We start from the raw sequence: 26,736 nt of genomic DNA on the forward strand, positions 1-26,736 counted from the left end.
ACAAAAGCAGTAGGAAGCCACATGGAAGATTACCACAACTAAAATGTTGTAACTATTTCAAAAGTTATAGCTATCTCTCATTCTCATGATTATAAATCTACTTTCTGCTCCTCTGTTTCTCCAGAACACTGATCTCCATTCATACCACCGATTTGTTATCTACCACGTATTGAAACCCTTAGCCAAATTTCACAAAAATGCAAGTGAAGTTCACTAGCTATATTTCAGGCTAAAAGGTAGGTGAAATTCACTTACTGTGAGTTAGCATAGCGTAGAGTACCAAGGAATTTTGCAGCCTAACACTTTCATTCAAATTTGATTAAACTGGAATTACTTCCATTTACATTTTCCAGTTTGATCAACTTGCAGACAAATTATGAAAATGGAAACAAAAATGATCTGTCTGTTGTCTTGCTCAGTCAACCTCTGTTTCCAAAATGTGAAGATTGAGTCCTTGTGCCTAGGGAGCCCAGGCTCTTCCTTGCAGGATTGGAAGTCTAGGAATCCTTGACTACCACAGCTTGTGCCTTGGCTCCACATCACAGAGCAAACAGGTACTGGTCCTGGCAGGAACTTCTGAAATGCCAGTTCCCAAGAGACTCCATTACCCATGACAATTTCACAGATGGTTCCAGGGTGCTGATATGCTTTGCTTCTCACCATTAACTATGAATCCTATTTTGCACATCATGGGACTAGGAGGACCCTCACAGCTTCTAAGGCTGAGTGATACAGTCCTTCTTAGCTACCAAATATGCCTTGTTCACTTCCATTATTTGCACATATGAATACATGCTGCACTCTGTAGATTACTCCAGCTCAAAGAAACTGAGTGAGAAAATACAGGTTTGCCTGATGACAAACTGAGTTTTTATACCTCTAAAATAGAAGATTAGATTTTTCAGTATTTGGAAGAAATTAATTCTGTATTAAACAACTTTAATTAAAAAAATAAAGACACAACCCTGATAATAAAAGCATTGTCAAGCAGGAATCATGAACATGCCTTAGCAAATAAAATTCTATTGAACATCTAGGCAACAGTGCATTTTGCCAAACTACAGTATACTTATATTCATATCCTTATATCCATACCAGGTCAGGAATGATGAGAAACAGTTACTGTATATTTTTACTTGTGATTTGACCAGAAGCCCTATGCTCCTGGTCAAATGCTTAATAAATGTATGCTATTAAAAGAACTTCTTTAAGGATGTCAGCAGTCCATGTTTTTCCACCCAGGATATATCTTACTGGCAAAGCAATCACTCCTACACGTTCTCATATAACATACTCTAATTTGCCTGAAATTAGCTTTCTCCTCCTCTGTAGGCTAAGCTGCTGCAAAATAAAAAATGACAGATAGGAAAATCGATGTTTTTCATATCTGATTAGACTTCTTCTACATAAAGAATCAAAAACATTCTTATTCTCATTTCCATCTCACCTAAACCACTCAATTTCTACTCTACTCTGCTTACTAAGCCACCTCTTGTCTCAACAAGTTTACATTTGCCTTAATCAGTTGCTCGCAAAAAAGGTTTACAGGAATACAAAAGGTCTGCCACCCAAGCATTAACACACATGAAAACATACCTTTTCAAAGTGCATTGTTAAGCTTTAACTCAGAAAATAATTGCTCTGTACAAACAGTAGCCATGTATGCAACAACCCTTTTAATTACCTCAATGGGCCCAACTTGAGAGTCTATGGAGATCTGTAGCTCTCTGATTTCCTTTAATGCAGACATGGCTGTTCTTATATCATCCAGATCCTCGACGGGGCGATTTAACTTCTTGCCAGTTTCCTCTATGAAAGTGAAAATTGTTTCCATCTCTGTTCGATACTTCTTATTACAGTGACACCCCAGTTTACTCATCCAAGCTTTGGTTTCTGCTCTCAGTGCCAGCTTTAGATCAGCTAAAAAAATTGGATATGTAACAGATACTTAGATTTTCAAATATTTCTTAAGATGCACTTTTAATCTTGTTTCAATACATGTTCCAGCTTTTCAGTCTAGCCATTCGCATACAGAGGAGGTGAAATCACATTGTCACATTTCAGTCGTTTATAGGATTGTTTGCAATTCAGGACTGTTTTCCTCCTAGTTTTCTCAGAACACACCATCTTTCCTACTGTAATCCATTGTTGGTCTCCACACTTTTCCCATGTTGTTCATATATCACTATACACATTCCTGTTTTACACGTCAGTAACAAACTGGCCAATATTCTCTTTTAGCTCAGTCTAACATCTTCTTAAAAACTAATCTTTTAAAAAATCACGCATGGAACAGGAAAAGCAAGAGTCTGATAATGGGAACAGAAGAAACAGAAAGTTAGGTCTGGTTTAATAAAACCAAACGGTCCATCAGCCTTTTAAGAGTTTTACTGTTAGCATCAGTGGAACCAAATGACAAGCCTTTAGAGTGTAAACTGAAGTATTGCCAAGTTGCTGCCCAATGTTGCAACAATTCAGCCTGTATCCCTAGAGCTCTGCCATTCCATTCAAATTTCCTCCTCACAGTTCTTCACAAAGGAGACAAAAATCAATACCACCACAAGCATTACATAAAATATGTAGGATATATTTTGTATGTAGGACATATTCCAGTATGTAGCTGGACATAATTTCAACCTTGACAAAGCTACCTATCCATTCACTTTGCAGATTTCACTTGTGTTTCTTCCTTTTGACACAGTGCCTTTTTCCATGCTTAGCTCTCACACCTGATGGCTCTTTTTGGTTTATTAAGTATCAGACCTACCTTGCCTCCCTTGGCTTGAAACAGCCAGCTTGTTTCTCTAGTTCTTTCCAGCCAAGCTTCACTATATAATGAAGAACAGTTGGTTGATCCTCTTTCCCAGTCAAACACATAGGAAGAAACCATTCTGTTTCCTCAGCTTTGATATACACTGCAAAATCAGCTGCATGCATTTCTTACAGTTCACCATAGATCATTATTGCCATGTTATACTACTGTAAAATGCTTATGCAAAGTTTAGTTGTGTGATGTGGGACCTCAGCTAGTGAAAAGTGAAGATTTGAGCCCTGGCTTCTGTAGCAAAAAGGATATCAGCAACAACATACATGCTTCACTTAACTAATTGTGTTAAAGACTTTTTTTGTTGATATCAGCAGCTCACTTATGTCTCATTACATGCAGCCAGGCAAGGAGAAAAACAAGATAAGCATATCTCTTAGTCCCATAAACTATCTGCTTATGGGAGTCACTGAAAGAAGGATAGACAAACATCTACCATCCACCCCATAAGTAAGCAGATATATCCAGATGGAGCAAGAAACACCAGTTGAACACCCTTGTGTTAGACAAGTGTTTTGTTTGCATGGATTTACAGCCAGAGCAGCAAACAGCCATTTTCTCTTTCTCCTTTCCATCTTTAACCTAGTTAACTTCTCCAAACCTAAGCACGTTTCTTATTCCTACTGGAGTCAGAAAGTACATGTCTCAAGACAGAAGCGCAAAGCTGAACTGTACCGGTATATAGTGCAATAGCTCCCACACAGATGTATTCAGGCTTAGAGTTGATTTCCAGCTCCAGGTCTCGAAAATGAAGAATCCAAGATTCAAATTCAGAGAGTAATGGGTTTCCCATCACAAATTTATCAATAGTTTCCTCCTTGTCCTTTTGCCATATATGGTGGTAACAACTGAAACTCTCCAAAGCTGTAAGAACTTCCTGGAACACATTAGACATCCAAAGAAAGATTCTGAGCAAATAGTAGCATACATGTAACTTCTCAGCACCTACTAGTCAGAACACAAAGTACTCAGTAATGGAGAGGGTTGCATCATCTCACTAAACAGAAGGCTATTAGTAAATTTATGCTCAAGCAGGTTCCAGTAGCAGTTAAAAGCCTTGCCAGGCACTGAATTCTAATCACTTTCAATCTGCCACCTCAATTACAGTATTTTCCAATGAAGTGATTCCTCAGCCAGTAAAACCCTAAGAAACTGTGGGAAATAAAATACTTTTTTTAAGGTACAGTATATTTGTCCAATAGCAAAAACTTATGTAAAGATGCTGTTTTCTTCAATTTCCTCCAGTATCCTTCTCTAGCACTTACTAGACAAGCAAGTGAACCTTGAGCTCCAGGACCCAAGGTAAGAAAAACAGCAGTAACTCAATTCATTCTCTGAATAATGAAGTTAAGACAGATTTTTTTTTTTTTTACACATAGAACATTGGTGATGTAACATTAATTCTACAGTCAATTCAGGTATTTGTGATTTTAAAATTATTTAAGGAGTCTGCAATAGGATTATATTTGTAGTTCTCAAGCATCCTAGAAAAAGATAAATCTCATCACCTCAGCTAATTAAAAAAGTAAATGAGAGGTGACTGCTACTAGAGATAATCCATATCATGACTTACAATAAACAGTATTTACAGGCATTTAAGCTGGGCAAAAAAAAACCCACTTCCAATTATGAAATATTAGGTCTCAAAATAGCAAGATAATTATGTACTGTTACCAACTGCACTTTAGTCATCAGTGCAAGCCTGTATGTCATTCTGCTAGTTATGATTTAGTACCATGGAAGTTATGAGGTTTTGAGTCAAAAATTTCCATCCGGCCAGGCTCCACAGTGAGGTTGGACTGGCCCCCAGGAAGAATCTATGCAGAGTTCCCCAAAGAAATATCATTTCTAGACCTACAGATTACTAGAGAGCATAGGGAATAAGAAAAGGGCAAAGAAATCATGTATATCCCTTAAGCTATCTCCTAACCTCCAGCAGCATGTTCTGTGCAGCTCTTCGCAAATGCCAAGCTGACAGCCAGTCCTCTTCCAAAAAGCTTGATAAACTCTACATATTGGGGCAGAATTTGTGCTGGCTTCATTAGAATTTCTATGTGAATAAAACTATATTTAACACACTTGTAGAATTACTACCAGTTCTGTATTAACTATATACACACAACTATATTTAATGTTTTTAATGATGCTTTATCCCCTGGAGAAAGGTTTTTAATCAGACCTAAGTTTTACTTTCCATAGTACTCAAACCTCATAAATCTTTGAACACTGGGTACATTTTACCTTCACATAACGCTTTCAAAGCATAATTGCAAATTTGCAGACACATGTGTTCTCCATCCACCATCCCAGATGCATTCATATGTTTAACCAGTGCTTTAAATGCTCACACTTATTGCCCAAGGATATTAAAGTAATACATTAATATCCCTGGGATAATGATATTATATTAACATGCCTAGTGTCTTACCTTTTTTGTAGAATTAATAACAGTGCTGAGTACCGATACCAATTTAATAATTTCTTTGTTCTCAGAAACACTCTTGAAGTAGTTCTTGCTTTGCTCTGGATCAGACAAATTGAGCAATGGTGCATGGGAAACACTATCTATAAAGGCAGAGTCAAACACAGAAGCAGCTGTAGAACAAACATGGTTTAGGCCAAGCAAATTCCTACAGATGAAAACACATGCCCTGTTTCTCAGTAAGCACGCTTTTTAAAATTAAGTGTTCTTACGAATCAAAAAAGCAGTTAGAAATCTAGGTGGCTGATAAAGCTACCACATACTCATAAACCTGCCTACTGGGGGGAAACTTGCTTCTTCTGGAATTTCTCCCAAATTTGGAACAAGTCCCACTCTAATCTTTCAAATATAGTCTTCCCTTTTCCCTCTCCTGTCCCCAAGGATTAACATGTATACTTCACCTGAATGATTTATTGAAATGTCGGCACTGACCAGGTCCATACCTTTTCTTATTTTCTCAGATATGTGAGGTAGGCCAAGACTGACAATTTGAAATTGAAATTAAGATTAAATCCTGTAAGATTATCACAGTCATGTCTCAAAAGGTAAGAACGACACAAGGAAGGTCCATTAGTTACAAAAGGTTGAACTTACCATAATTTCTGATTTCATTTCAGGCAAGACAAACTCTCGGTTTTGATCAAACAATTTCATTTCTTAAACAGTTCAAGTATTCCCTATTTTTTAGGTGTGTAAGAGAGAGCTACCCTAAAACCATGCAATGTATTTTTGAAGTACCTGAAGTACAAAGTACAATTAATTTGATTTTTTTCTATAAAAGTCCACACAAGAGCAACCCAGCAACCAAAGATACCATCTTAAATTTCCTTTGAATGAATGACTTCAATAACCTAATTCCATGGTTTATCACAAAACAGATTAAGTTAAACATCTTTTAGCAATTTTAGTCTATTCAAAACCCTCTGCACAACCCTCTCCACCAATACTGCAATTTGTATGGATATTTCTATTGAATAATAGTTGTTGTTGAAGATCAACTCACATTTCTTAAATGTAATTTCAGCAAAAGTTTTAAGATGTCAAGTTACAAACCACACTGGCAGATCACAGAGATCTTTTGCACAGTGTAAGTTACTATAATTGTTTTCCTAACTCACTCAAAATTTCTGCTGTGCTGCCCAAGATGGTGCCCTAACAACTCGCCACATACTGCAGGTAGAACCCAAAGCAGTATAACTCTGAGAGCCACAAAGCAGCCCCTTATTCAAATCCACACAAGGACAAGTACCTTCAGGCAAGCCTGGTCTCTAATCAAAAAGAAAAATTCTGCATTGTTATTACATCCTATTTCTTCCCTAAGGTGGTTTAAATTTTATGAAGTCATTACTCTCTTGCTTTCAATGCATTTTCTATTTAATATTCTTTAACATATATTGTATAAATCACATTTACCTAAAATTCAAATTCAGTGATGTCAGAGTTTATCATTACCATGCATGTTTTTCATTCCAGTCTCTTTCACTCCATCATCAGAATCACTGTCTCTGCTCTCGCACTGCAAATCAGCCACTTTTCTCTCTAACATTTTCTTCTGTGGAAGAAATAAATATTCATTTTCTATTTTCAGTAGTTTGGGGCTATTATGTTTTTTTTTTAAGTAAGGCTACTAAAGATACAAACCTTTGATATTCTCTCCTTACTCCACTGTCCAACTCCTTTCATTACACTGACAATACTATCTACAGCTTTATTAAGCGTTTGCTGTACCTCATCCAAAGAGGGTGTCATGATGACATTAGGGATAGACAGGTTAATATTAGTCTTAAAGATAGGACAAGCACTTTTTTTCTGCTTAGAGGAACTGTGATTTTCTAAATGAAAGAAAGAAAGAAAAAAAGTTGTTCACATTTTTTTCAGGAGCTCAACCTAGGTATTATAATGATATAAACCAATCTATACAGCATAGTGGTAGATATTGAATATCATTTCTTAAGGAAAAAAGATTCCCGAGTAATTTACAACTGACCATGTGGTGGTCAGCAGTCTACAGCAGTATAAGCAAAGTTAAGTGCCATACTATTTCTCTCCATGAAGCTCCTTGTCAACCTGTCCAGTGCATCTACACTCTCTGTTTAACAGAAAATCTCATTATCCAGCTTGTACTCCCAGATTCCAAAAGCTTCTTAGATTCTCTTCATATTGAATGTCTCATATACTATACAGATAAAAACCAATTCTATTGTTTCTGTGGCAATTAGTAAGAGAAAGAGAATACACCTTTTTCTCTAGCTTTTTCGTACAGTTTTATACAAAAGCCAAGGTCAAACTGTTAACCACTTACCAAGTCTGATCTCCTATACATACTCAACTGCATATAATGTTTAATATCCAGCTCCAAAAGAGTGGAGTCAGTCCTAACAGAAACAGTACCACCATGGCACATTCCCCCTCTCACAGGAAAAAAAAAGAAAAATCCTCTGGAAAAATATCATGTAATAAATTGTGGCATAACAAACCAGCTTATTCAAACAGTTTTCCCCTCTTTTACATGTTTGACTGTTTGATATCGTTCTGGGATATTACATATAGGTAATTTCTTTTCATAGGTCAACTAAGAAGGCAAAGCACTGCAATATGGCCACCTAAGAAGTTGATCATGGAAGATGCATGGATGCGCTTGCGTATGGTCTCCAGAGTGTTCCGAGTAACTTTCAAAAGGGCATCAATATTACAACGATTGAAGTAAGAAAGCAGTTCATGGCCTTCTTCCTCTAACACTTCCAATTCCTTTCTCTTCCTCTTTGCCAGAGGTGATAGTCCAGCCAATATCTCATGGGAATTGTGGGAGGAAGTCAGGCTTTTTGATCTTTCTTCTTCTGTTGATAAAATATCATTAATCTAGTTAGTTAACCTGACTTAGGAAATTTAAAAACACAATAAAGCAATGACCCACATGTGTCTGAAGTATAGTTAAGCTCTACAGAAATCAGACTCTGGCTAGATAATACTCATTTGTCATCTGTACCTCAATTTATTGGTCCTTACTCCTTACTCCTATCAATCTTCTCTACTCAGTCTGAACTGGCATAATTATCACCAGAATTTAGATAGTACTTCTTAACATTCAGTCTCTAAGAAATCCAGCTGTTAATTAAGGCCTGTAAGTAGCTGCTTCTATAGCATTAGCACTTAAATATGCAAGTTATATTGATAATATTGGCCTATTTTGGAAATGACAGATGACTGTGATATGATCCATCATTACCCAGGCAAATTCAAACAAAAGGCTTTAGATATTAGACACCGGTTAATACTTCAGCCAACTGAGCTACAATATTCCCCAGAATATATTATCAGCATACAGAAGAAACAGAAGCATAGAACTACAGTATCATCTCTTTACCTGAACTTTTCCCATTTATTTCACCAGTGGGCACAACTGAATTCTCATCTTCTTTTGTGAACTGTACCTCAGTTTCAAGTAACATGTTAATCAGCTCATTAGCAGCTTCTTCCACAAGTGAGCTTTTTAAATGTAAGGTCTGGGAACCTTTTCTACAGAGCTCCTATTATCAAACGAAAACAAAAACATGTTCTTATATTCACTATTCTTTCGGCTATTTCACAGTCATACCAGCCTTTATTAACACACATTTCAAAGCCTCAGATTCATCAGAAAAAGCTCAACACACAACATTATTTTTAAATTGGTTTGTCTGAAACTTTAGTTTTGGATTCTTGTGCCAAACAAAACATCATAATTGTCTTTCAAAATTGCTATGACTTTTTTCCTAAATCACACGACTCACTTAGAGTTAATATTAAGAATCAACTTCTATAATACATAGTTAAAATAAAAAGTTCCCAAAAGCAAGTATTTTTTCAACTTACTTCTTAAATTTCTTAACTTTGCAATGCATGCATGGGAGAACTTAACCTTTTTTTTAATAATTATGATTTTATATTAATTTGCTGTGCCATAAAGAATATAAGCCAATTGTATTTTGCATTTACAGTTAAATATGCACTAAAATCCATAGAAAGCTGTACTTACGATTAGAATGAACATAAAAATTATAACTGGGGGGAAGAGGAAACAAAGAGTGAGATTTAATGAAAATCGGAGCTATATTAAAGTATTGGTTAGATTTTTTTTTTCTTTAAAACATAAGGTAAAATTTATGAAGTATACTTTAGCCAAGTACAAATTTTATCTATGACTGCCTTTTATTTTTTTCTTCTTTGTTATCTCCTATTTCTTTAAGCTCACTCAAACCTGGATACATCTATTTAATTAAAATCAGTAATTGGAAAAATTCTGCCTTTAGCAAGATTCAGTCACTTCCAAAGCTTTAAGACAATCTTTGATCTTCCCAAAGGTTCAGTCTAGGTGAGAAAGAAGCCAGGTCTGCTTTGCTATATCCCTGTATCTATTAAACAAAATGCTATGTATTTTTTCCTCTGTGTGCCTATTCTTGCTGCAGCAATTTCTTTAGCATAAAGACATCTTTCAGGTGATAAAACTTATTTCTAGTCCTTTCTAATTAAAAACTAAAATAAGTTTATAAATCTCAATACTAGTTTCATTGTATCCCTAACTGGGGTTAGTACACCACTCACCCTATTTAACTCAAACAGATAAACCATTGTGGTGTTATGATTGCTACTGAGCAGTTCAAGCTTTCTAGCAGAAGATTAACATTAAGTAATATCAATTATTACATAGTACTGAGACAGTTTTCATGCTCACTTTCTTATACATTTTTCCTTTAGTAAATATACATTTTAGTACTAGCCCTATCAGGACAGCAGCAGCAGGATCAACATAGAAATCTATGAGTTGTGAGGTTTGTAAGGGTCAAACATTCAGTAAATAATACTGTAAATTTAATTTTTTATTTAACTACAAAAAGAGCTGTTATGATGGACAGAAGAGGGAAGGCCAAAAAGGTAAGTACCCTGAGAGAATGAAGACTTTTGTTTGTAGCATTTATTGCTACAAGAAGCCAGGGATGGGGGACACTCTACATGATCTTCTACAATCTTTTCCAAGGCAAATTTTGTTTCAGGAGGAAAAAAAAAGTTAGATATTATGTTCTAAAATGCTAGAAGATCTCATGACTGCCTTATGAAAAAATAGTTCTGACTTTTTTTTTTTTTTTTTTTTTTTTTTACTAATTTAATCAGCTTTCACCTACTGACTAACAGCTTAAATGGCTACAGTTCATCCTCCTATACATAAAAGTCTTTGGATGGGGTAAAGGAAGAAGCTCCTCTCAGAGTACCTTCCTGCAGGTATCCATACTTCTGAATACCTATTGAGCATCCCATTACCACCACCACAAGGCTCTTCACAGGCATGAGACAGACAATTGCCTTCCTTAAAGACATTAAAAGGCAACAACAAGAAGAGAATGCCAAAGGAAATACATTCAAGTTGGGTGGTATCAAAGCATAAAAGGAATATCATACATTAGTTGGCCTTGACATTAACAAGCTCAGAAAAGAATGTCTCCTCTCAGACATCTTTTCATTTGGCATTTGTGTTCATTTCTAAGGTCCCAGTTAAATAACCGGGTATTTCCTTACTTCATTTTCCTACACATTCTTCATTAATTCTGCAGTGCTTCTATCTCATAAAAAAAGAAAATAGCTTAGTTGAAAGGCATTGAACTCTTTTCTATGAAAATTTTATCTAAGAACCTCAGTCTTTTGGAGAAATTCCTCACAGTTCAGTGGTTCATCTTCTGGCAACTCACAGAGAGGCACACTACTCATTTCTTGAAGGACAGCATCAATACGAAATTCAACCAAGTCATTTACTCGATCAAGCGATAACTCCAGCTCAGCTTTTGAAGCAAACAGAAGATTGAAAACAAGCATATAAGTTTGAAATAATAGTGTTTTCAGAGTCGGGCTTAATATTTTACTTCAAACTACCATATTCCATTTCACTGGAATTCTACACTTTCAGCAGTTCATACGGCAAGGTTCACCACCGAACTCTTAATTAACGTTCTGCACAACATATGCTCATCTAGCAAATGCTGCACACGGCTTATGTATTTTTATAATATTTTGTCTATTATCTTGATATACATTTCATACAGAAATATAAAGATATTAAAATTCAATTACATGGTGTTCCAGGAATATTTCTCCTTTTCTTAGCTTAATCTAGTATTTACTTGGACAACCCCCTATCAAAAGAAACTTTTGACAAATAAAATGTCCATCCTTCAAAAAATTTTAGAAATTAAATAACAATCAACAGACACTAATGACCAGAACTTTCACAGTTTCATAGCACTTTTTTCAATGCTGAAATTGAAATAGCAAAAGGTATCTGTTTCAAACTCAAACTACTTGTATTACTTGAAATTAAACACTTGAGTAGAATGTCAAGCAAGCATGGAGAATGCATTTTAATTTGTCATTTAAAGTAAAAAGAATTCACACTGTAATGACTTAAGTCATTTCAAACACCAAAGTTTGTCTGACGTAATATTAAAGCTGAAGCAACAGGAATTCAGCATCTTCAGAAACAATGATAATCGTTGTTCAATCTTGTGCAATTCACTGCAGTCTTGTGATATTCTTTCAAATAGATCACAAACCCACCTGTTTTCTAAAGCTGCTCCCCAAGAAGGTGTGTGTGTGCTTGTTTTAAAGAGATTGACTTTAAAAAGGAAATTTAATAGGATAAGCTATTGAGCAGTGGCAGTACAAACTTAGCTGAGTAATTATTCCCTCAGAAGTTATTTTGTATATACAGAAACAGAATGCAAAATTAGGAGAAGTGTGAAACCTGGGAGCTCTTAAGAAAAAGTAACTATTGTTCTTCGAGGTCAGAATACACAATAGCTTTTGTGTACTATTTTACGCTTAATTTAACCATACTGCCATCACATCCAAATTAGCAAAACTATGAAAAAGATGCGAGACAAAAATGTGTTGTTTTTAAACAGAGTTTTCATGAAGTTCAGAATAGATGGAAATTGTGATTTCTTTCATGTATGAGTCAATTTAGTGCAAGTCATATAAAGGACAATAAGCTTAATAATATACCCTACATTTGTATAGAAATATACAAGTAGAAGTTAGCAGGAGAAGGTAAGTGGACTTACCTAGCTTGTAAAAAATTGTATTTATATATTTCTCAACATTCAAAGATGTCCAGGTCAGTAACATTAGACCTGGCTGGATAGCATCATCTATATTTGCTAACCAAGGAGCCATCAGTTGCTGAATAGGGTGCTGTATTTTCAATTTAATTCTTTTATACTCTGCTAGCATCATCTGAAATAAACAGAGAGTGAAAGTATTAGTTAAAATTCACAGACACAGACCTCTTCATGTCCATGTATTTATCATGATTTAAATTAAGATAACTCCTCTGGATGCATATCACTGCAATTCTTAGGAGACAATAAATTGGGAATTTTTTTCTATTATTTTTGGAAAATTTTAAATTTGTTGCTTTTCATACTAATGCAAGTACTACTTTACACAGAAATTCATCTTTATAGATAGTAGAAGGTTTTTTAGGGAACGGCTTGCATATTTCAGTTCTTAAATGGATGATCCGGGAGACAAAAAGCCTAAGAATTAATTCATCTAAATGAAGTTTTTCAGCAGCTTTTTTAGGCCAGCCCTACCACAGCTTTAATTTGCTATTTATTTTTAAATAAAGCTAACTTGTCTTTAACCCCCTTATAGTTTCACATATCTTGCAAGAAACAATCCTCGCAATACCTTTAGGGCTTGATACAATAATTTTTCTTGGTTCAGAATCAAGTCATCCTTTGAAGCTATAGTCTTCTGGACACCTATCTTTGAACCCTCCTTTCCAGTCCTCTAGACCTGTCAGTTCATACGTAGACAAAACGACCCACAGGATTCAAAGGATGAGACAAAGGGAAGTTCTAGCTATTCCACAGATATCTATGTCAAACACTGGTGCAGGAACTACACTGCCATTTGCTGTTTACTGGATGTTTTGCACTTTTTAAAAATATACGTGTTCCTCCCTCCCACTCTGTCAAGACAGAGTGCATCCAGTGTTGACTCCATTATCGGATGAGAGATAAATTACTTACCATTTAGAAAACTGGTAACAGAGTTGGGCATCCTGTAAGTCTCCTTTCCCCCTCATCCTCAACCCTTTCCCAAGCTCTAAGATTACAATGCCTCCTGCCCCAGACCCATGCATCTTTCAAGTTATTTCACATAAGATACAAATGAAGAAATTCATTTAAATAGTGCCTCACAAGAGTCAAAAAGATAAAAAATAGGCTTGTCTTTTCTTTTTTTTAGTGCATAATACTTAGCCTTCCTTTTTTCTCTCTCCCATGTGTATAGAGTCTAGACATTTTAACATACTGTTGATACATCAAAACAACTAAAATAAACCTACCTGTAAATTGCTGATGTTCTTTTTATACCGGTCTCTATTTTGTTGAAGAGTACTTGCAAATGGTGGGATTTCTAGACACATGTGAGCCATGCAATCTGTTTCTCTGATTAAAGTTATTATTTGAGGGTCAAAATTCACAAATAATTCTCCTGTTTCTGGAGATTTTACCAAGAGAGATGCCTGAAGTCCTGTTTTAGTCAATTCAATCTGCGGGAAACAAAGTCATCATTCCTGATCAAACACATCAGTACAAAGACATACTTCTTTTCGGACACGAATATCAGTTTGGCACAATCAGATACTAAAATCAGATATTGCTGACAATGAAGATTGGTATGGTATGAACGAGCTGGAAAACTTTATTAATGTAACCTGTATGTACCTGAATGCTTACCAAGCAAATTAACTTTTCTTCATAACACAGACATTTTCTGTAGGTTCTTCAACACTGTAAGTCCCATCCCACAGTCAAATATTAAAAGCAGAGTCCTAGACTTTTTGACTTCAATCCTCTGAAAGTGGAAATCTCTTTTCCTTAAAACTTATTGCACATTTTGAATGCTAAACACAATCTCCTTGATGAACTAAATTTCATCTTGGGTAATTTCTTCAGACATGTTTTGTAACTGTTTCCAAGTTTCTCCTTTCACTTGTTCCCCACTACCTAACAGTTATACTGGGCTCCAATCTTACCTACAACTCCCAATTATATCCAACCTTTGGGCAAATTTAAAGAAGACTAAAATTAACGTGCATTACAGATATTTTGTTCTTAAGTGGGAAGCCTAACAACACTATTGGTTTAATTGCTGTAATTGCTGTATTTGAATATTACAGCAATATCTGTTGTACATGCTATTAGAAGGGAGAACAGTCCTAAGACTACATATGAAAAGCTTGCTGGTACCAGGAAGAAGTCCTGGCTTAGGTAAGGAAAACTTCCCTACAGGAAATGATTTGCTGCTATTCTTATTTTTCAGTTCTCCTTTTGCTGACATAAAGTTATTGATCGTTATTCACTTCTCAAATTTGATGCACTGTTTTAGAAGGAGCTTTTTTTTTAGGTAATAGTTTGGTAACCCACTGATTCCTTTGCAGGTCGCTTCTTTCTTCTTGTATAATATACACTGAAGCTATTACGATATTTTACACAACATCTTTCAAAAGAACATCTAGCCAAGTTTTGCCAGTGATCATGCTCCATCCATTAGCATTAAACTCACTCTGTACAGCTGCTTTAAACAGCAACCTCACTGAATTTTTTCCCCAAAGTTCACCAACAAATCTTATCATATTCTCCTTTGTGCTTCAGAGACTCATGGTCCCCACTGCCAATCTTTTCCCCTTTTACAGTCTAGTATTTTGTCATTTCAGTATGTCCACACTGGGTATAATGCTAAAATAATGGCTTTAAACCTTATGCTATTAAAAGAAGAGGCTAAAATGGGTGGTAGCCATTAAGAAATAAACAGGGAAAAGCAAAAATGTTCTAAAATATCAGAAAGTCTCACTAAACGATTTCCAGTGTACAAAAGGAAAAAAAAATAGTAGGAGAAATAATTTATGCTATGACCCTCTTTCTTTTATATTTCTATTCCCCACAGGACAGTCGCCCCCCTTTTGTGTTCACGTGTAGAGCAGGAGCTCCACCTTGTGTTCCGGGACACTCATGTCCACAGCAGTCTGTGCTCTTGTTGCCTCACGGAAAGAGGAGACAGACGATGACTAACAGTAGCCAAAGTTGTTGGACTGTAGGCAAGTACATTGATGATAAAGTGGATATACTTTCCAAGTGCGTTCAAGACGTGTTCTTGTTTCAAACACATGGAATTGTGTTCAAATCCACCTTCCTTTGTTCCCAGCTAACAAGTATAAAGTTGGAGCAGACTTGGTGAATTTACATGGCTGCCAAATGGGATTTGACTGTGCTACAGGAGAAGCCAGGCTTTTACTTCCAGCACAGTGTCTAGGGACTAGGACCTCACATAGAAAGGCATCAATGAGAACATAAAAAAGGATACAAAATATTTCTCCAGCGGAGCACATCTCATTGACCTGCTGTTTTCCACAGGCATACATTATTGGTGGTTAATCACCAGGGGAGAGCCTCACACCTTGGAAGTTACAGTCATTTTGTAAAAGCAGAAAGGAGAATTTACCAAATGACTTCTATCACAGCATGGTACAACTTTAACGTGTCAGAAAAAAAAATCATTAGATCATCTCGCCAATGGAAAGAGATGTAATTCCACAAGCAAGAAGCATACATCCTGCTTAGTCTTCATAGCTGGGACAAGGAACCCATCTTAAAAGGTGACCAAGCAGTGACCTGATATCAGCAACAGACACAATTCATGGAAATTCATCCTCAATATACTTGGAACTACTGAGGTAATGCAGGTATTCAGCACAGTACTGGAATCAAAACTGAAGCTGAGTCCAAGATATAAACACCAAACGGAAATGACAATAGCTTCCTGAAGCACCACACCACCTCTTCTGAAGAACATGAATGTATGCATACCATACAAACTGTCTGTGAAGAGCCCATGTAGTCAAAGATGGACAATCAGGTTAACAGAATAAGCACTTGAAGTTAAAGATATTTCTAAGTCCAGATATGGTGATTTTCATTACCACCTGGGCAGATTATCACTAAGAAATACAGTTCCAGAGCCAAGGCAGTCCGAAGAGAGGACATCATACAACCTCTAGTACTGTAGTCACTTCTCTTGAGTTTTAGTACACCCAGCCAACACAAACACCACAACATATAGTATCAGACAATCAAATTCGATGATCTGTTAAACCTTCATGGAGAGAGCAGATGTGTAGGCTGAAGGAAGAGTCACGAAATCACACTATATTCAGACTGGATAAGACAGCGAGAGCTTCTGGTAACAGACCTTGTCTAAGACTGGCTTTTGGAAGACTGGTGTTTAGCAGTGTCAGAGAATTTGATATTTGTACAAAAGCTGGCGTTGAGCTCCAAGAACAAGTGACAGCCTCATTGTTAATTGTGCCACCTCCATCATAAGAGTTATCTGAGATTTTGATCCCTCCCCTTTCAGATCTGAGAGGTTGAAGCCAATTTTTCTGCAGTGTGCTCTTTGCCAAGGCAACAGAGAAACTGGAGGTGGAGGGTATTCAGATAGGATAGTAGAAACTTGCAGAGAATTCAAAGTAGTAGAAAAGTACTAGAAAGCTAGAAAGTACTCCTTGAAGAAGCCATCTGATCTGAATTTACATTTTAGAAAGCAATCAGAGGTTCTACATACAAAAACCAAGAGGGTGAAATTAGTCAAATGAGATGAAGAGTTTAAAGTAAGCTATGTTTTCTGAAGAATATTAGACTATGTTATGAAGAATATTAGACTACAGAGTGTAATGCCTTACCAAATGGATGAAAAAAAGTGCTCTGCCAGGTGAGACTGGATGCTTTTTATATGTACATCACTCAGAGAGTACACATGGATTATCACTCAAAAACAAAATCACATTATCCACACCAGAGAAGACTTCTGTGCCTGATCTTACCTTGAGCTAACCAGATGAAAAAAATTCTCTCCTCACACATGATCTTATTGCAGCTGAGTCAGTAGGTCATAGCAGAAAACGAGGGGCAGCTAAAGCTATCACTGAATCTTCGTTATATATTTCCATACTAAATGTCTTTCATTATAACTAACAAGGTCTGTCAAGTGCTCATAAGATCAGCTACAGGCAGTATAGGAACTATTTATTAATAAAAACTCATTATGAAGGTATCTTTTCTCATTTCATCCCTCACTTAGGAGGTACCCTGTCCTAAGTCTACGCCTTGGCATACCTGACCACTGCTATTAACCAGAGATTCCTTCCCACTGTTGTAAGACAGTGTTTCAATTGTGCCTGGCACAACAGAGATCCAACCTAGTCTGGATGTTATTAGTGTATTGACAAAAAAAATCCACTGCATTTTTTTGAAGAAATATCTTAATCCAAATCAGCTTTTTTACCTGTTGAAGCCATCCCCTGTGATAGATCACCTCAAACTCCAGAAGAACTTTTGCTACTTTGTTGTAGTTGCGGATTATGCGCTTGCCATCTGCTGTTTGTAGAACAGCTGGGTGCTGTTGAAAAGACTCCATGGGCTCCTGAATCCTATGGAACAGGTGGCGTGCCCACAAGATCTTACCAGCTATTGGAGGCAGATTACGAGCCAATGGAGGGTCCTGCTTCTGTTTAGTGTAGAGCTTAGAGACTGTTTCTATGTCATGACCATAGTTTTGAAGGATTTTCAGATACTTTTCATCAATGCCAAGACTTGGGATTTCTAATCTGCTTAAAAAAAATAAAAATCATCAGAAAAAATCCTTCAAGGCTTCTGAAATTCTTTTAATGCATTGTTGGAAAAACACAATCTTCCCAGACTCCCTTGCATTCCTTAGAAAATAACTACTTTAGAAACAGAGTTTTCACTAAGCTTGAACAAATACTCTCACAACCTGATTCCAAGCAACCAAGATTTAGGCTGGGTGACAGAAGTTTCCAAGTAAGCCTACACATTTTCTACATTGTCTCTGTTTTCTAACACTAAACTAAAATTATTTGCAGCCAGTTGTAACCAGCCACCACTGGCAGTCTATTCCATTAAACAGAATATAATAAGAAAAGTGACACAATGAAGACTGAGGCTATTTTGCAACAATATGAACCTATCGAGTCACCTTTCACTGTTTCCTAATGCAAATATTTTGCCCTTTTCTAGCTGCCCTGTGGCAATAAATTAATTTCATCATCAAAGGACAAAACTAAGGCATATATGTTAACAGCCATAACAAAGTATTCCCGTACCTATCCTAATTTTAAAGGCGCAGTTCAAAGTCCATTTATATTTTACATTTGCTGATACATGGAAATAGATGTTTCTTATTCATTCACACTACTGAGGAGATATCCCTTACCAAAGCTGAATAGCTGGGGGAGAGGAGGTTGAGTTGTTTTTCATTTGTATTTAAGATGTTTTCTGCTCTGTTCTCCCCTTTCCTACCACCCTCAAAGAGTTATTTCTCCCCTTTCCTACCACCCTCAAAGAGTTATTTCCATTGCCTGACAGAATTCTAGCAAACTAGATAGGACACAGTACCTTTCAAATTTCTTCAACATCCTCAGTGCTCTTTCAGTGTTCAGAATATTTTCAAAGGTGAAGTCCATAAAAGTCCTTAACTGATCCTGGAAAAGAGAAAATAATTCTACAATATAGTACTACATCAAATATACCCACACGTTAAATATAACAACAGGTGTTATTTGACAGTATTTATCATTTTAAGTTTTGTATTATTTGTTTGGTGGTAGCTCAGATAAAGGTACCTTGCTTTCCAAGAGAAATCAGCAGGAAATTGAGTTATTATTTAAAACATAAAACTTACATGAAGATCATTTATCTCTTTGCAAAACTCTTCATAGTCTTGGTCAAAATCAGTCTTGCGCTGATCCAAAAAATTGTACTGCTTTTTCTTCATAATGTCAACAATGCTCTAAACAGTTTCAGAGAAAAAAAGTTATCACCAAAATTGTCTCATCAAAAAAGTATCACACAGAAATATTTAACTCAATGGGCTGTGCACCTTCACAGTTTACCTTCAGCATTAGATACCAGTATTCACTAAGCAATATAAGCAAACCAAAATAATGTGTTTGCAAAAAGCAAGTTGGTGCAATGTCTATATGAATTTCATTTATATTACTTACTCTTCTAACTCAGTTAGAACTGATAGAAAATGCAAACTCTTGCTTTTCATCAAAGATATGTGTTACTCATTAAATATTCTTTTATGCAAAGGTTCAGTACTTCAAAATACAAAACAAACAATATTTGAAAGTTAACAAAGTTCAATTTCAATATAGGAAAATAATTTCACATTAGTATTTCCCATGTCTTTAAATTAACTGATTTCACAGAAAAAGGGACTATTCAAAAATTCTGGTAAGATGCAACACGTCACCACCTCAAGACTTATTAGTCCTGACTTCTCTTTCATTGCTGTTGTCCACTCAAGTGAAAGCACGTCTTAATCAGCATCTCCCATGAGCTGTCCACACAGTTAAGGAATTCTAGTGATGAACCACTAGTGATGAAGCATGCTAGCAGTTTACCACTGTACAGCTGAGAAGCTAAATGCAATATTTTCAGCACAGCAGACTCCAGTCATTTTTTTATAAGAAGATGAACTTCAGTTTTATTGCTTTGCTGTAATTCAATGTTTTCCTCTACAAAAAAGCAAATCCTAGAGAGCAACTAAGTAGTAAAGTATAAAGAATTGCAACATAATAGCATTCTATTTTAAATTTTTTCAAGCCCTAAAATAAGTCACATAACTATGGTTAGGCCCCATGTCAAATACCTTAGTACCTTAATTTTGTCACCTTTAAAAAATAAGTACACTCACTTTCTGCCCTTTATGCATACCATCTACAACCTTCCACATAGTATTTTCCACATCAGCATGTATAATTCTGCCCACCCACCTCCAAGCTTCCCCCCTGCCAAATAAAATTGACTTCATAGTACCTAGAGCTTGCACAAAGCTTTTACTTTAGGACTTCAGTGCTTCAATGGACCATGTGGTATGTCTGTACAGAGTCTGCAGACTGTACCAGAGCACTGGGCTAATAGTTACAGGTGGCTTTTCAACTGAAACTGCCCCAAATGAGATGCCTGTGTCTTAGCCTATGAAAATAATACCTTCATATCATGACCTGAAAACTGTGAGTTGCTAAGAAGCCTGTTTGCATAGCTCTAGACAGCAGTTCACATTGAAGGGAGAAAAATTTGGAGCAGCTCACACCCATCCTGCCCTTCTGGAACAGATCTTGGACCAAGCTATCCTTCCAGGTGCCTAGGTTTTTTCCATGAAGAAAGACACAGTTTACTACAGGAGAGAACAAAGGAGTAAACTAGCAGGTGTGAAGGATGTGGTCAGGGGCCCAAAGCCCTGGAGTGCAACAGAGAGTTGCACAATACCATGCTCACATTTTACCCTAGGCTTAGTTAACTAAAGCAATAAAGTAATTTATTCATGGTGATAGCAGAAAGGAAGAGGATAGGGTAATGCAAATTAGAATACCATATTTATATGTATTGCAAATATATCACGTGATCTCTAAAACCAGTCTACAAATTACATACAGTGAATACTTCTGATTATTTTAACATTTATAAAGTGCCATAGTCATCATGACAGTGTGCTAATTAAGATATACAATAAGGAAAGTTGACTCAGGCTCCAGAAAGCAGGGAAGAATCTACTTGTTACATGTCAAGTTGTGCTACAAAAGAAACCTTCAGGAAGAAGGAAGGAAGGAAGGAAAAGAACATGATTTACCATGGTTATTTTCTTAGAAGAGTTCCTTGTTGTTCAAGTCTCACTTGTATTAGATAAAAGGACCATGAAAGAAGCCAAAAGAAATAGTGATACAAAGGGATTTCACTGTTACAAAAGAAAAGGTCTAGACTTGGAGAGCTCTCCAGTGCAAAGCAGGTAGGTCACTTTTCTCCCTCCCTCACCCCAAAGACAGCCATCTGTGAATTAACTCTTTATTCATTCAAGGACAAAGCTATCAAGTCATACTCTAGATGAGTACAGATTTTGAGCATATCTAATAATCTGTTTTGCCAGAATAAAGCATACTATTTTCTTAATTAAATAAGGTAAATTTAAGAGTCCAAGGTTTTTTCCCTCTTTGCTAAAAATGACTTATTTCACGAAATCAAAGTTACATCTGTTTGCATTTATGCAGCACAGAAATGGAACTGAGGTTTGTTCCACTCCAAGCTGCAAGGAAAATCTGACTGCAGCATCAAGCACCAGCACAATGGAACGAGTCTTCAGTGCTAGGCAATGACCAGGTGCCCCTAGCACAATGGGCAAGAGATGGACACAGCCTACAGTGTTAGTCACTGCACACTTTAATACACTTTTTTTTTTCCAAACACTCTTTTTTAAGACAAAAATGTTGCAGTTCTTGCTTCTACAGATCATAACACAAAGCTATGGCTCCAACTACTCCAGTTACAAAGTTCTCCAATTACTTTGCCTTTTTTGGCTCAAATTTGCTTTTAACACACCCTTTTCATCTTGTCTGCTCACTCTCCAAGAGATCATACACTTATAACCTTAACTACTATCCAGTAATATAGAGTTATTTTTTCCTCTTGATAGATACTTTCTAATTTTCATCATTATTTATTGCTTCAACATCAAGTCAGACTGACAGGATTTCCAGAATTTATTGTGTACCTCATATTTTGCAATCATTGCTTCCAGTCCCTCTATCTTAGACTCCTGTAGAACTGAATAAATTTTAATAGTATTAAAAACTTCTATTATTTTAACCAGACGTCGATGAAAGGTTTCAAATTTTCCAAAGATATACATCTCACTAAAATCAAACTGCCTTTCAGCTGGATTTTGTTCCAGTTTCTTCTTTATCTTGTGAAAGCAATTTTGATATGCCTAAAAATAAAAAATAATTTAAAAGGAGAAGAACATCAAGCATGTAATAGAAACACTATTAGCCATAACAAAATTTATGTAGACACATATGATTGTCTCTAACTGGATAGCAAGTAGAAGTTTGATTAATAAATAATCATGCAAACTACAAAAAGACATTAATAGAATTCAGGTCTGAAAACTAAGTCAACAATACCATTAGAAAATCACACATTTTGTCACATGTATAAACTGAATATACATGTATTTGTATATTCCATCCTTAGCTATCGTGAAATTCTGTTTCATGCAGTGGCATTTTATAGCAGGGCTTGAAAAATGGATTTCCTGAACATCTAAGATGACCAGCCAGATTTCAGTTTTCAGAGACTGAAAAGAATGATTGTGAGCTGAGTAGTTATACTGAGTAATAATTTTTCAAATTTTTTAAAATCAATTTCTAGAATAAAACCCTTCTGGAGTTAGAAAGCTGCTCTATAGCAGCTTCCATTTTTAATACTGTTTTGTTAATTGTGCCAAACCTTACTTCAAACATGTTAGAATTCAGTTCTTCCCAAAGTCAGATTACATAGCCACCAGATTTCCTTGAAATAGTTTCTCTCAAGAGTAGTTCTCTTTAAATTACAAAGTTCATTTCTTTCTATTACATATATATCTCAGTAAACCTACTTGGAGGTATTAATACAAGGGCCCAGAGTTTCCTAGGGTGTTGGTGATTCAAAGTTTTAAGTTTTAATCTATTTAAATTGATTTTCTGAAAGTTTTTGGATGTTGCTAAAACTCAAATAAAAAATTAGTCCTTAAACACATTTTAATACTGCAATTTAATAGTAAACATTATCTTTATAGAAACATAACTTTACTGCTTGTTGCTGATGGTAAGAAGCTGTCCTATAGATTTGCATTAATTTGCACAAGAACTATGCAAGATTTATTGTTTCAGAAGGTGCCAGGATTTTTAGCCCAAGCTATTACAAGATGAAAAAGTAACAAAGGAAAAAAATCTAATATGAGTCCTCCAATATCTACAAGGATGTTATCAAAAAGATGGAGCTAGGCTCTTCAGAGCAGCGCATGAAGGAAAAGAGACAACAGGCATAAACTGAAACAGAAGGTGTTCTGGCTGCAAGTAAGGAGAAACATTTTTACCCTAAGGACAGTCAAGCAGTGAAACAGGTTGACCAGAGAGGTTGTTCGGCCTCCATCTTTGGAGGTTTTCAGGATAGGACTGGATAAAGCCCTGGACAACCCAATTTGCTCTCATAGCTGATCCTGCTTTGAGCAGGAGGTTGGACTAGCTACCTCCAGAGGCCCCTTCTAACTTGAATTATCCTAAACTCCTATGACCCTATGTGCCAAAGGGGGCAAAACTGTTGAAATGATAATGAAAGTGCATGCAAAAGTTTTTCTGGAAAAATTAAGGCCATCTTCCCAGCAGGTCTATATGATCTGGATGGCTGAACTCTTCTTATTTCTCTACATTACCCATTCTAAAACTATAGGCTGTCCACATATCTTTGGAATACATTCAGCTCAGCAAGTCCCTCTGTTTTGATTTCTACCACATATCCATCACCATCACAGAAGAAACTTTCTAGAGAAACTCAGGCATGAAAATCCAAGTAATTCTCATATATGAACCATGTAGGATAAGTGCCAAACTTCTGTTTCCTGAAGAAAATCAAACACTGGATTAAATTCTCCCTTAGTTCTAATATAATCACTCCTGGGTATTTCTTCAGTTGCTTCTTTTTCCTTCATTGCAATATTCCTTCCTCATATACAATAAAAACTTGTCCTTATCATGCCTGCCTAAATCTTACCTTATATTTCTGGTTTTTTGCATTATCCTCCCACCTACCTGTTTAAGTCTAATGGCTGCTCGTAGCTTTTCCAAAACTCTTTCCTGAGGTTGATTCCAGATGGTGGCAGTATCATTATTGGTAATGTAAGATTTGCATGCTGTAATCAACTGATTGGTCACCTAAAAGTAATTTTAATCTTATGAAAAAAAGGTTACAAGATAAAGCAGATCTTACCCTTCTTCTCAATCTCATCCCATATTTCTGTCTCAATTAACTGAAAGCCTGCAAAATACCAATATCAAATACAAGACACACAGACTGCCAGTTTTCCTTGCAGGATCCAACCTCCACCCAGATCTACTGCCAAAGTACCATCAATTAACTATCCTCAACCTAAACCTGAACAGCTCAATACAACCTTGAAATGACACTCAGGAATTCAAAATCATGACTTTTGGCACTTCCAAAAGCAAAGGTAAAATCAAGGTCCCATGAGACTATGATAATAAAGAAATTAGATTAAAAAAAAATCTTGTAAAAGAATCTCCAATTCCTTCTTTTATTACATCGTAAGGAGCTTTAAGGACTATATTACATTAACATAACTGATTTTACAAACACCAGTTCAACATAGGCAAAACTCATTGTAATGAAACAGGTTCCTCAGATCCAGTCATGTCAGGGTTGAGATTAGTCCTGATCTTCAAGAAGTCTGAAAAAATTCTCGTAATTCCAAATTATATATAGTAAAATTAGTTCCATCTTTGAAAAAGTTTTCTCACTATTTCCAGTGCTCAATACCTTCAAAAAGCAGTGTGAAATTGACCAAAATGCTGCCTTTTCAACTTCTTGGTCCCTCTCTATTTGCTGTCTCACTAAAAATCAACAAGAACATAAAGTTTTGTGAAAATTTGCTTTTGTGCTGTATGCACCCACCTTCACAAAGAGCGAGGATATCTTTTCAGAGGTATTGTAGTACTGTGAGATACTGTGAATCATTTTAATTGCATTCATAAGTCCTGGAATAGCAGCTACCATGGACACCTAGAAAGAAACACAGTCTTTGAACCTAGCTCAATACTTGTTTTTAATCATACACTAGCTAGACTCCTATGTAGAGAAACCAGGAGTGTCACAAACATGATCTTTCTAATGTTTCTGCCTCTTTTTCCCCGGGCATCCCTTGTAGAACACTCTGTTCTACTTCATTTTCCAAGCACTATAGTTCAGTTTAGGGGAAAAGTTTTCACCAGAGGCTTAGCTGAAAGAATTCTAATAAATAATCAAAACTTGAAAGAGACAAAGGCATCTTCAGAAATAGTACTTATTTTGATTAAAAGCGTGTTTTTATACTCTTTTACTGAAACTGGCGTAAGTTTTCATATAAAAAGAGCCCATCTTTGCAATAAGCCTCACGACACTCATTTAAATGAAGTGTCTGGTGATAGCCCATTTTTATTCTCCATTTCCTATGTGGTTTTCAGTAAGTATTGTGTGCAAGAGATGCCTTCTGCTAAATACTTTGAATAGAACTGCCATTTCAAAAGCCCATCAGTACTGTCTTCATCCCTTTAACGGGCTAGAGTGAGAGATCTTGCCGGCAGCTCCTCCTCATGTCTGAATTTCAAAAGCAATGACAACTTTACCCTATTGACAAACTAGTTTTCAACATTTTATAGACAAATATCACTAAGGGAAAATGTTCACGCTCCATACCTCGATGGCTTCCAATCCCACCCCACGCTGCTGCTCCTTCTCAAAACTAAACCTCTCTGAAGCTGTCCTCTTTGCTAAAAAGCCAGTTCCTCTGCTAAAAGCCAATTCCTCTTTGCTAAAAGCCAGTTCTGTGAACACACTGCAGATAAAGTTGAACTACCCCTGCACTGTACCAGAGGAAAGCCTATTCACTTTGGCTCTGCTTTGTATCTGTATCATGTTAACCTTTCATGAGTGAGACTCAAATATCAGATTGGGAAACAGTGAAACAACACACTGTTTTAATGCTCTCCAGTAAATGGATGCAGAGTGCACAACACATGAGCCATACCATGGTTGCCAAGACCACTGGAGACAATTTCACTTTGTGAAGTACAGAGAGAGAGGTAGCTAAGACGGCCAAAGCTCTGAGTCTTCACAGCTACTCATCAGGTTTCTCTGACTAGTGAGATATATACAGTCAGCTGCAAAACCAGTTTTAATAAAAGCAACCACTAATGCTTGCTTTAGCAGTTAACAGAATAGTGAGTTTCCTTCCCCCATCCAGTTCCTTAAGTTGGCTCTTTTTACTACTTGTTATGCTTGCATTATCCTGTTACTATGTTAGCCAAAGGTTATTCGCATTTACTGCTTAATATTTCTATAATCATGTTTATACTTTCTTAACCCAAAAAACTGAAATTTGCCTCATGAACGTTAGGCTAAACATGACCTTGCCACTAACACAAAGAGAAAAACCCAGCCCTTGTCTTTAGCATAGTGCTAGGCTCACTTTCCCCCCTTTTTTTTAAATTTTAAATATTTTAGTTCTTTCCATGGCACAGAATCAAGTTTCGTCATTAGACTGAAAGCTTCACGAATACCACAGATAGAGGATAGCAAGTAGTTCAAGTTTAGAGCCTCAAATTCCCATTAGGCCACTTCCAGCATAACCAAACAAAGTCTCAAACTGGAGAAGGATACCTAAAATGTTATCCAATTATGTCATTTCCAAACTTAGCCTCCAAACCACAAAGCACATTCAGTTCAGC

The 26,736-nt window shown here is 36.3% G+C and overlaps 1 protein-coding gene across 1 annotated transcript in view; it reads right to left on the reverse strand.

Annotated features, from left to right (window-relative positions):
* DNAH5 (dynein axonemal heavy chain 5) overlaps positions 1-26,736 on the reverse strand; it is a 163,956-nt gene that overhangs the window by 91,588 nt on the left and 45,632 nt on the right. The window contains exons 9-24 of the mRNA XM_064506861.1: positions 24,926-25,033; positions 24,046-24,168; positions 21,969-22,184; positions 19,098-19,205; positions 18,812-18,897; positions 17,682-18,003; positions 13,684-13,890; positions 12,395-12,566; positions 10,971-11,116; positions 8,671-8,833; positions 7,910-8,143; positions 6,948-7,138; positions 6,759-6,858; positions 5,253-5,389; positions 3,500-3,701; positions 1,685-1,920 (exon numbers count right to left, since the gene is read on the reverse strand). Coding sequence (XP_064362931.1) covers positions 1,685-1,920; positions 3,500-3,701; positions 5,253-5,389; positions 6,759-6,858; positions 6,948-7,138; positions 7,910-8,143; positions 8,671-8,833; positions 10,971-11,116; positions 12,395-12,566; positions 13,684-13,890; positions 17,682-18,003; positions 18,812-18,897; positions 19,098-19,205; positions 21,969-22,184; positions 24,046-24,168; positions 24,926-25,033 — 2,751 coding nt within the window. The remainder of the gene's footprint in view (positions 1-1,684; positions 1,921-3,499; positions 3,702-5,252; positions 5,390-6,758; positions 6,859-6,947; positions 7,139-7,909; positions 8,144-8,670; positions 8,834-10,970; positions 11,117-12,394; positions 12,567-13,683; positions 13,891-17,681; positions 18,004-18,811; positions 18,898-19,097; positions 19,206-21,968; positions 22,185-24,045; positions 24,169-24,925; positions 25,034-26,736) is intronic.

This window comes from Dromaius novaehollandiae, chromosome 2 (assembly GCF_036370855.1).
Source record: "Dromaius novaehollandiae isolate bDroNov1 chromosome 2, bDroNov1.hap1, whole genome shotgun sequence".
Lineage (NCBI taxonomy): Eukaryota > Metazoa > Chordata > Aves > Casuariiformes > Dromaiidae > Dromaius > Dromaius novaehollandiae.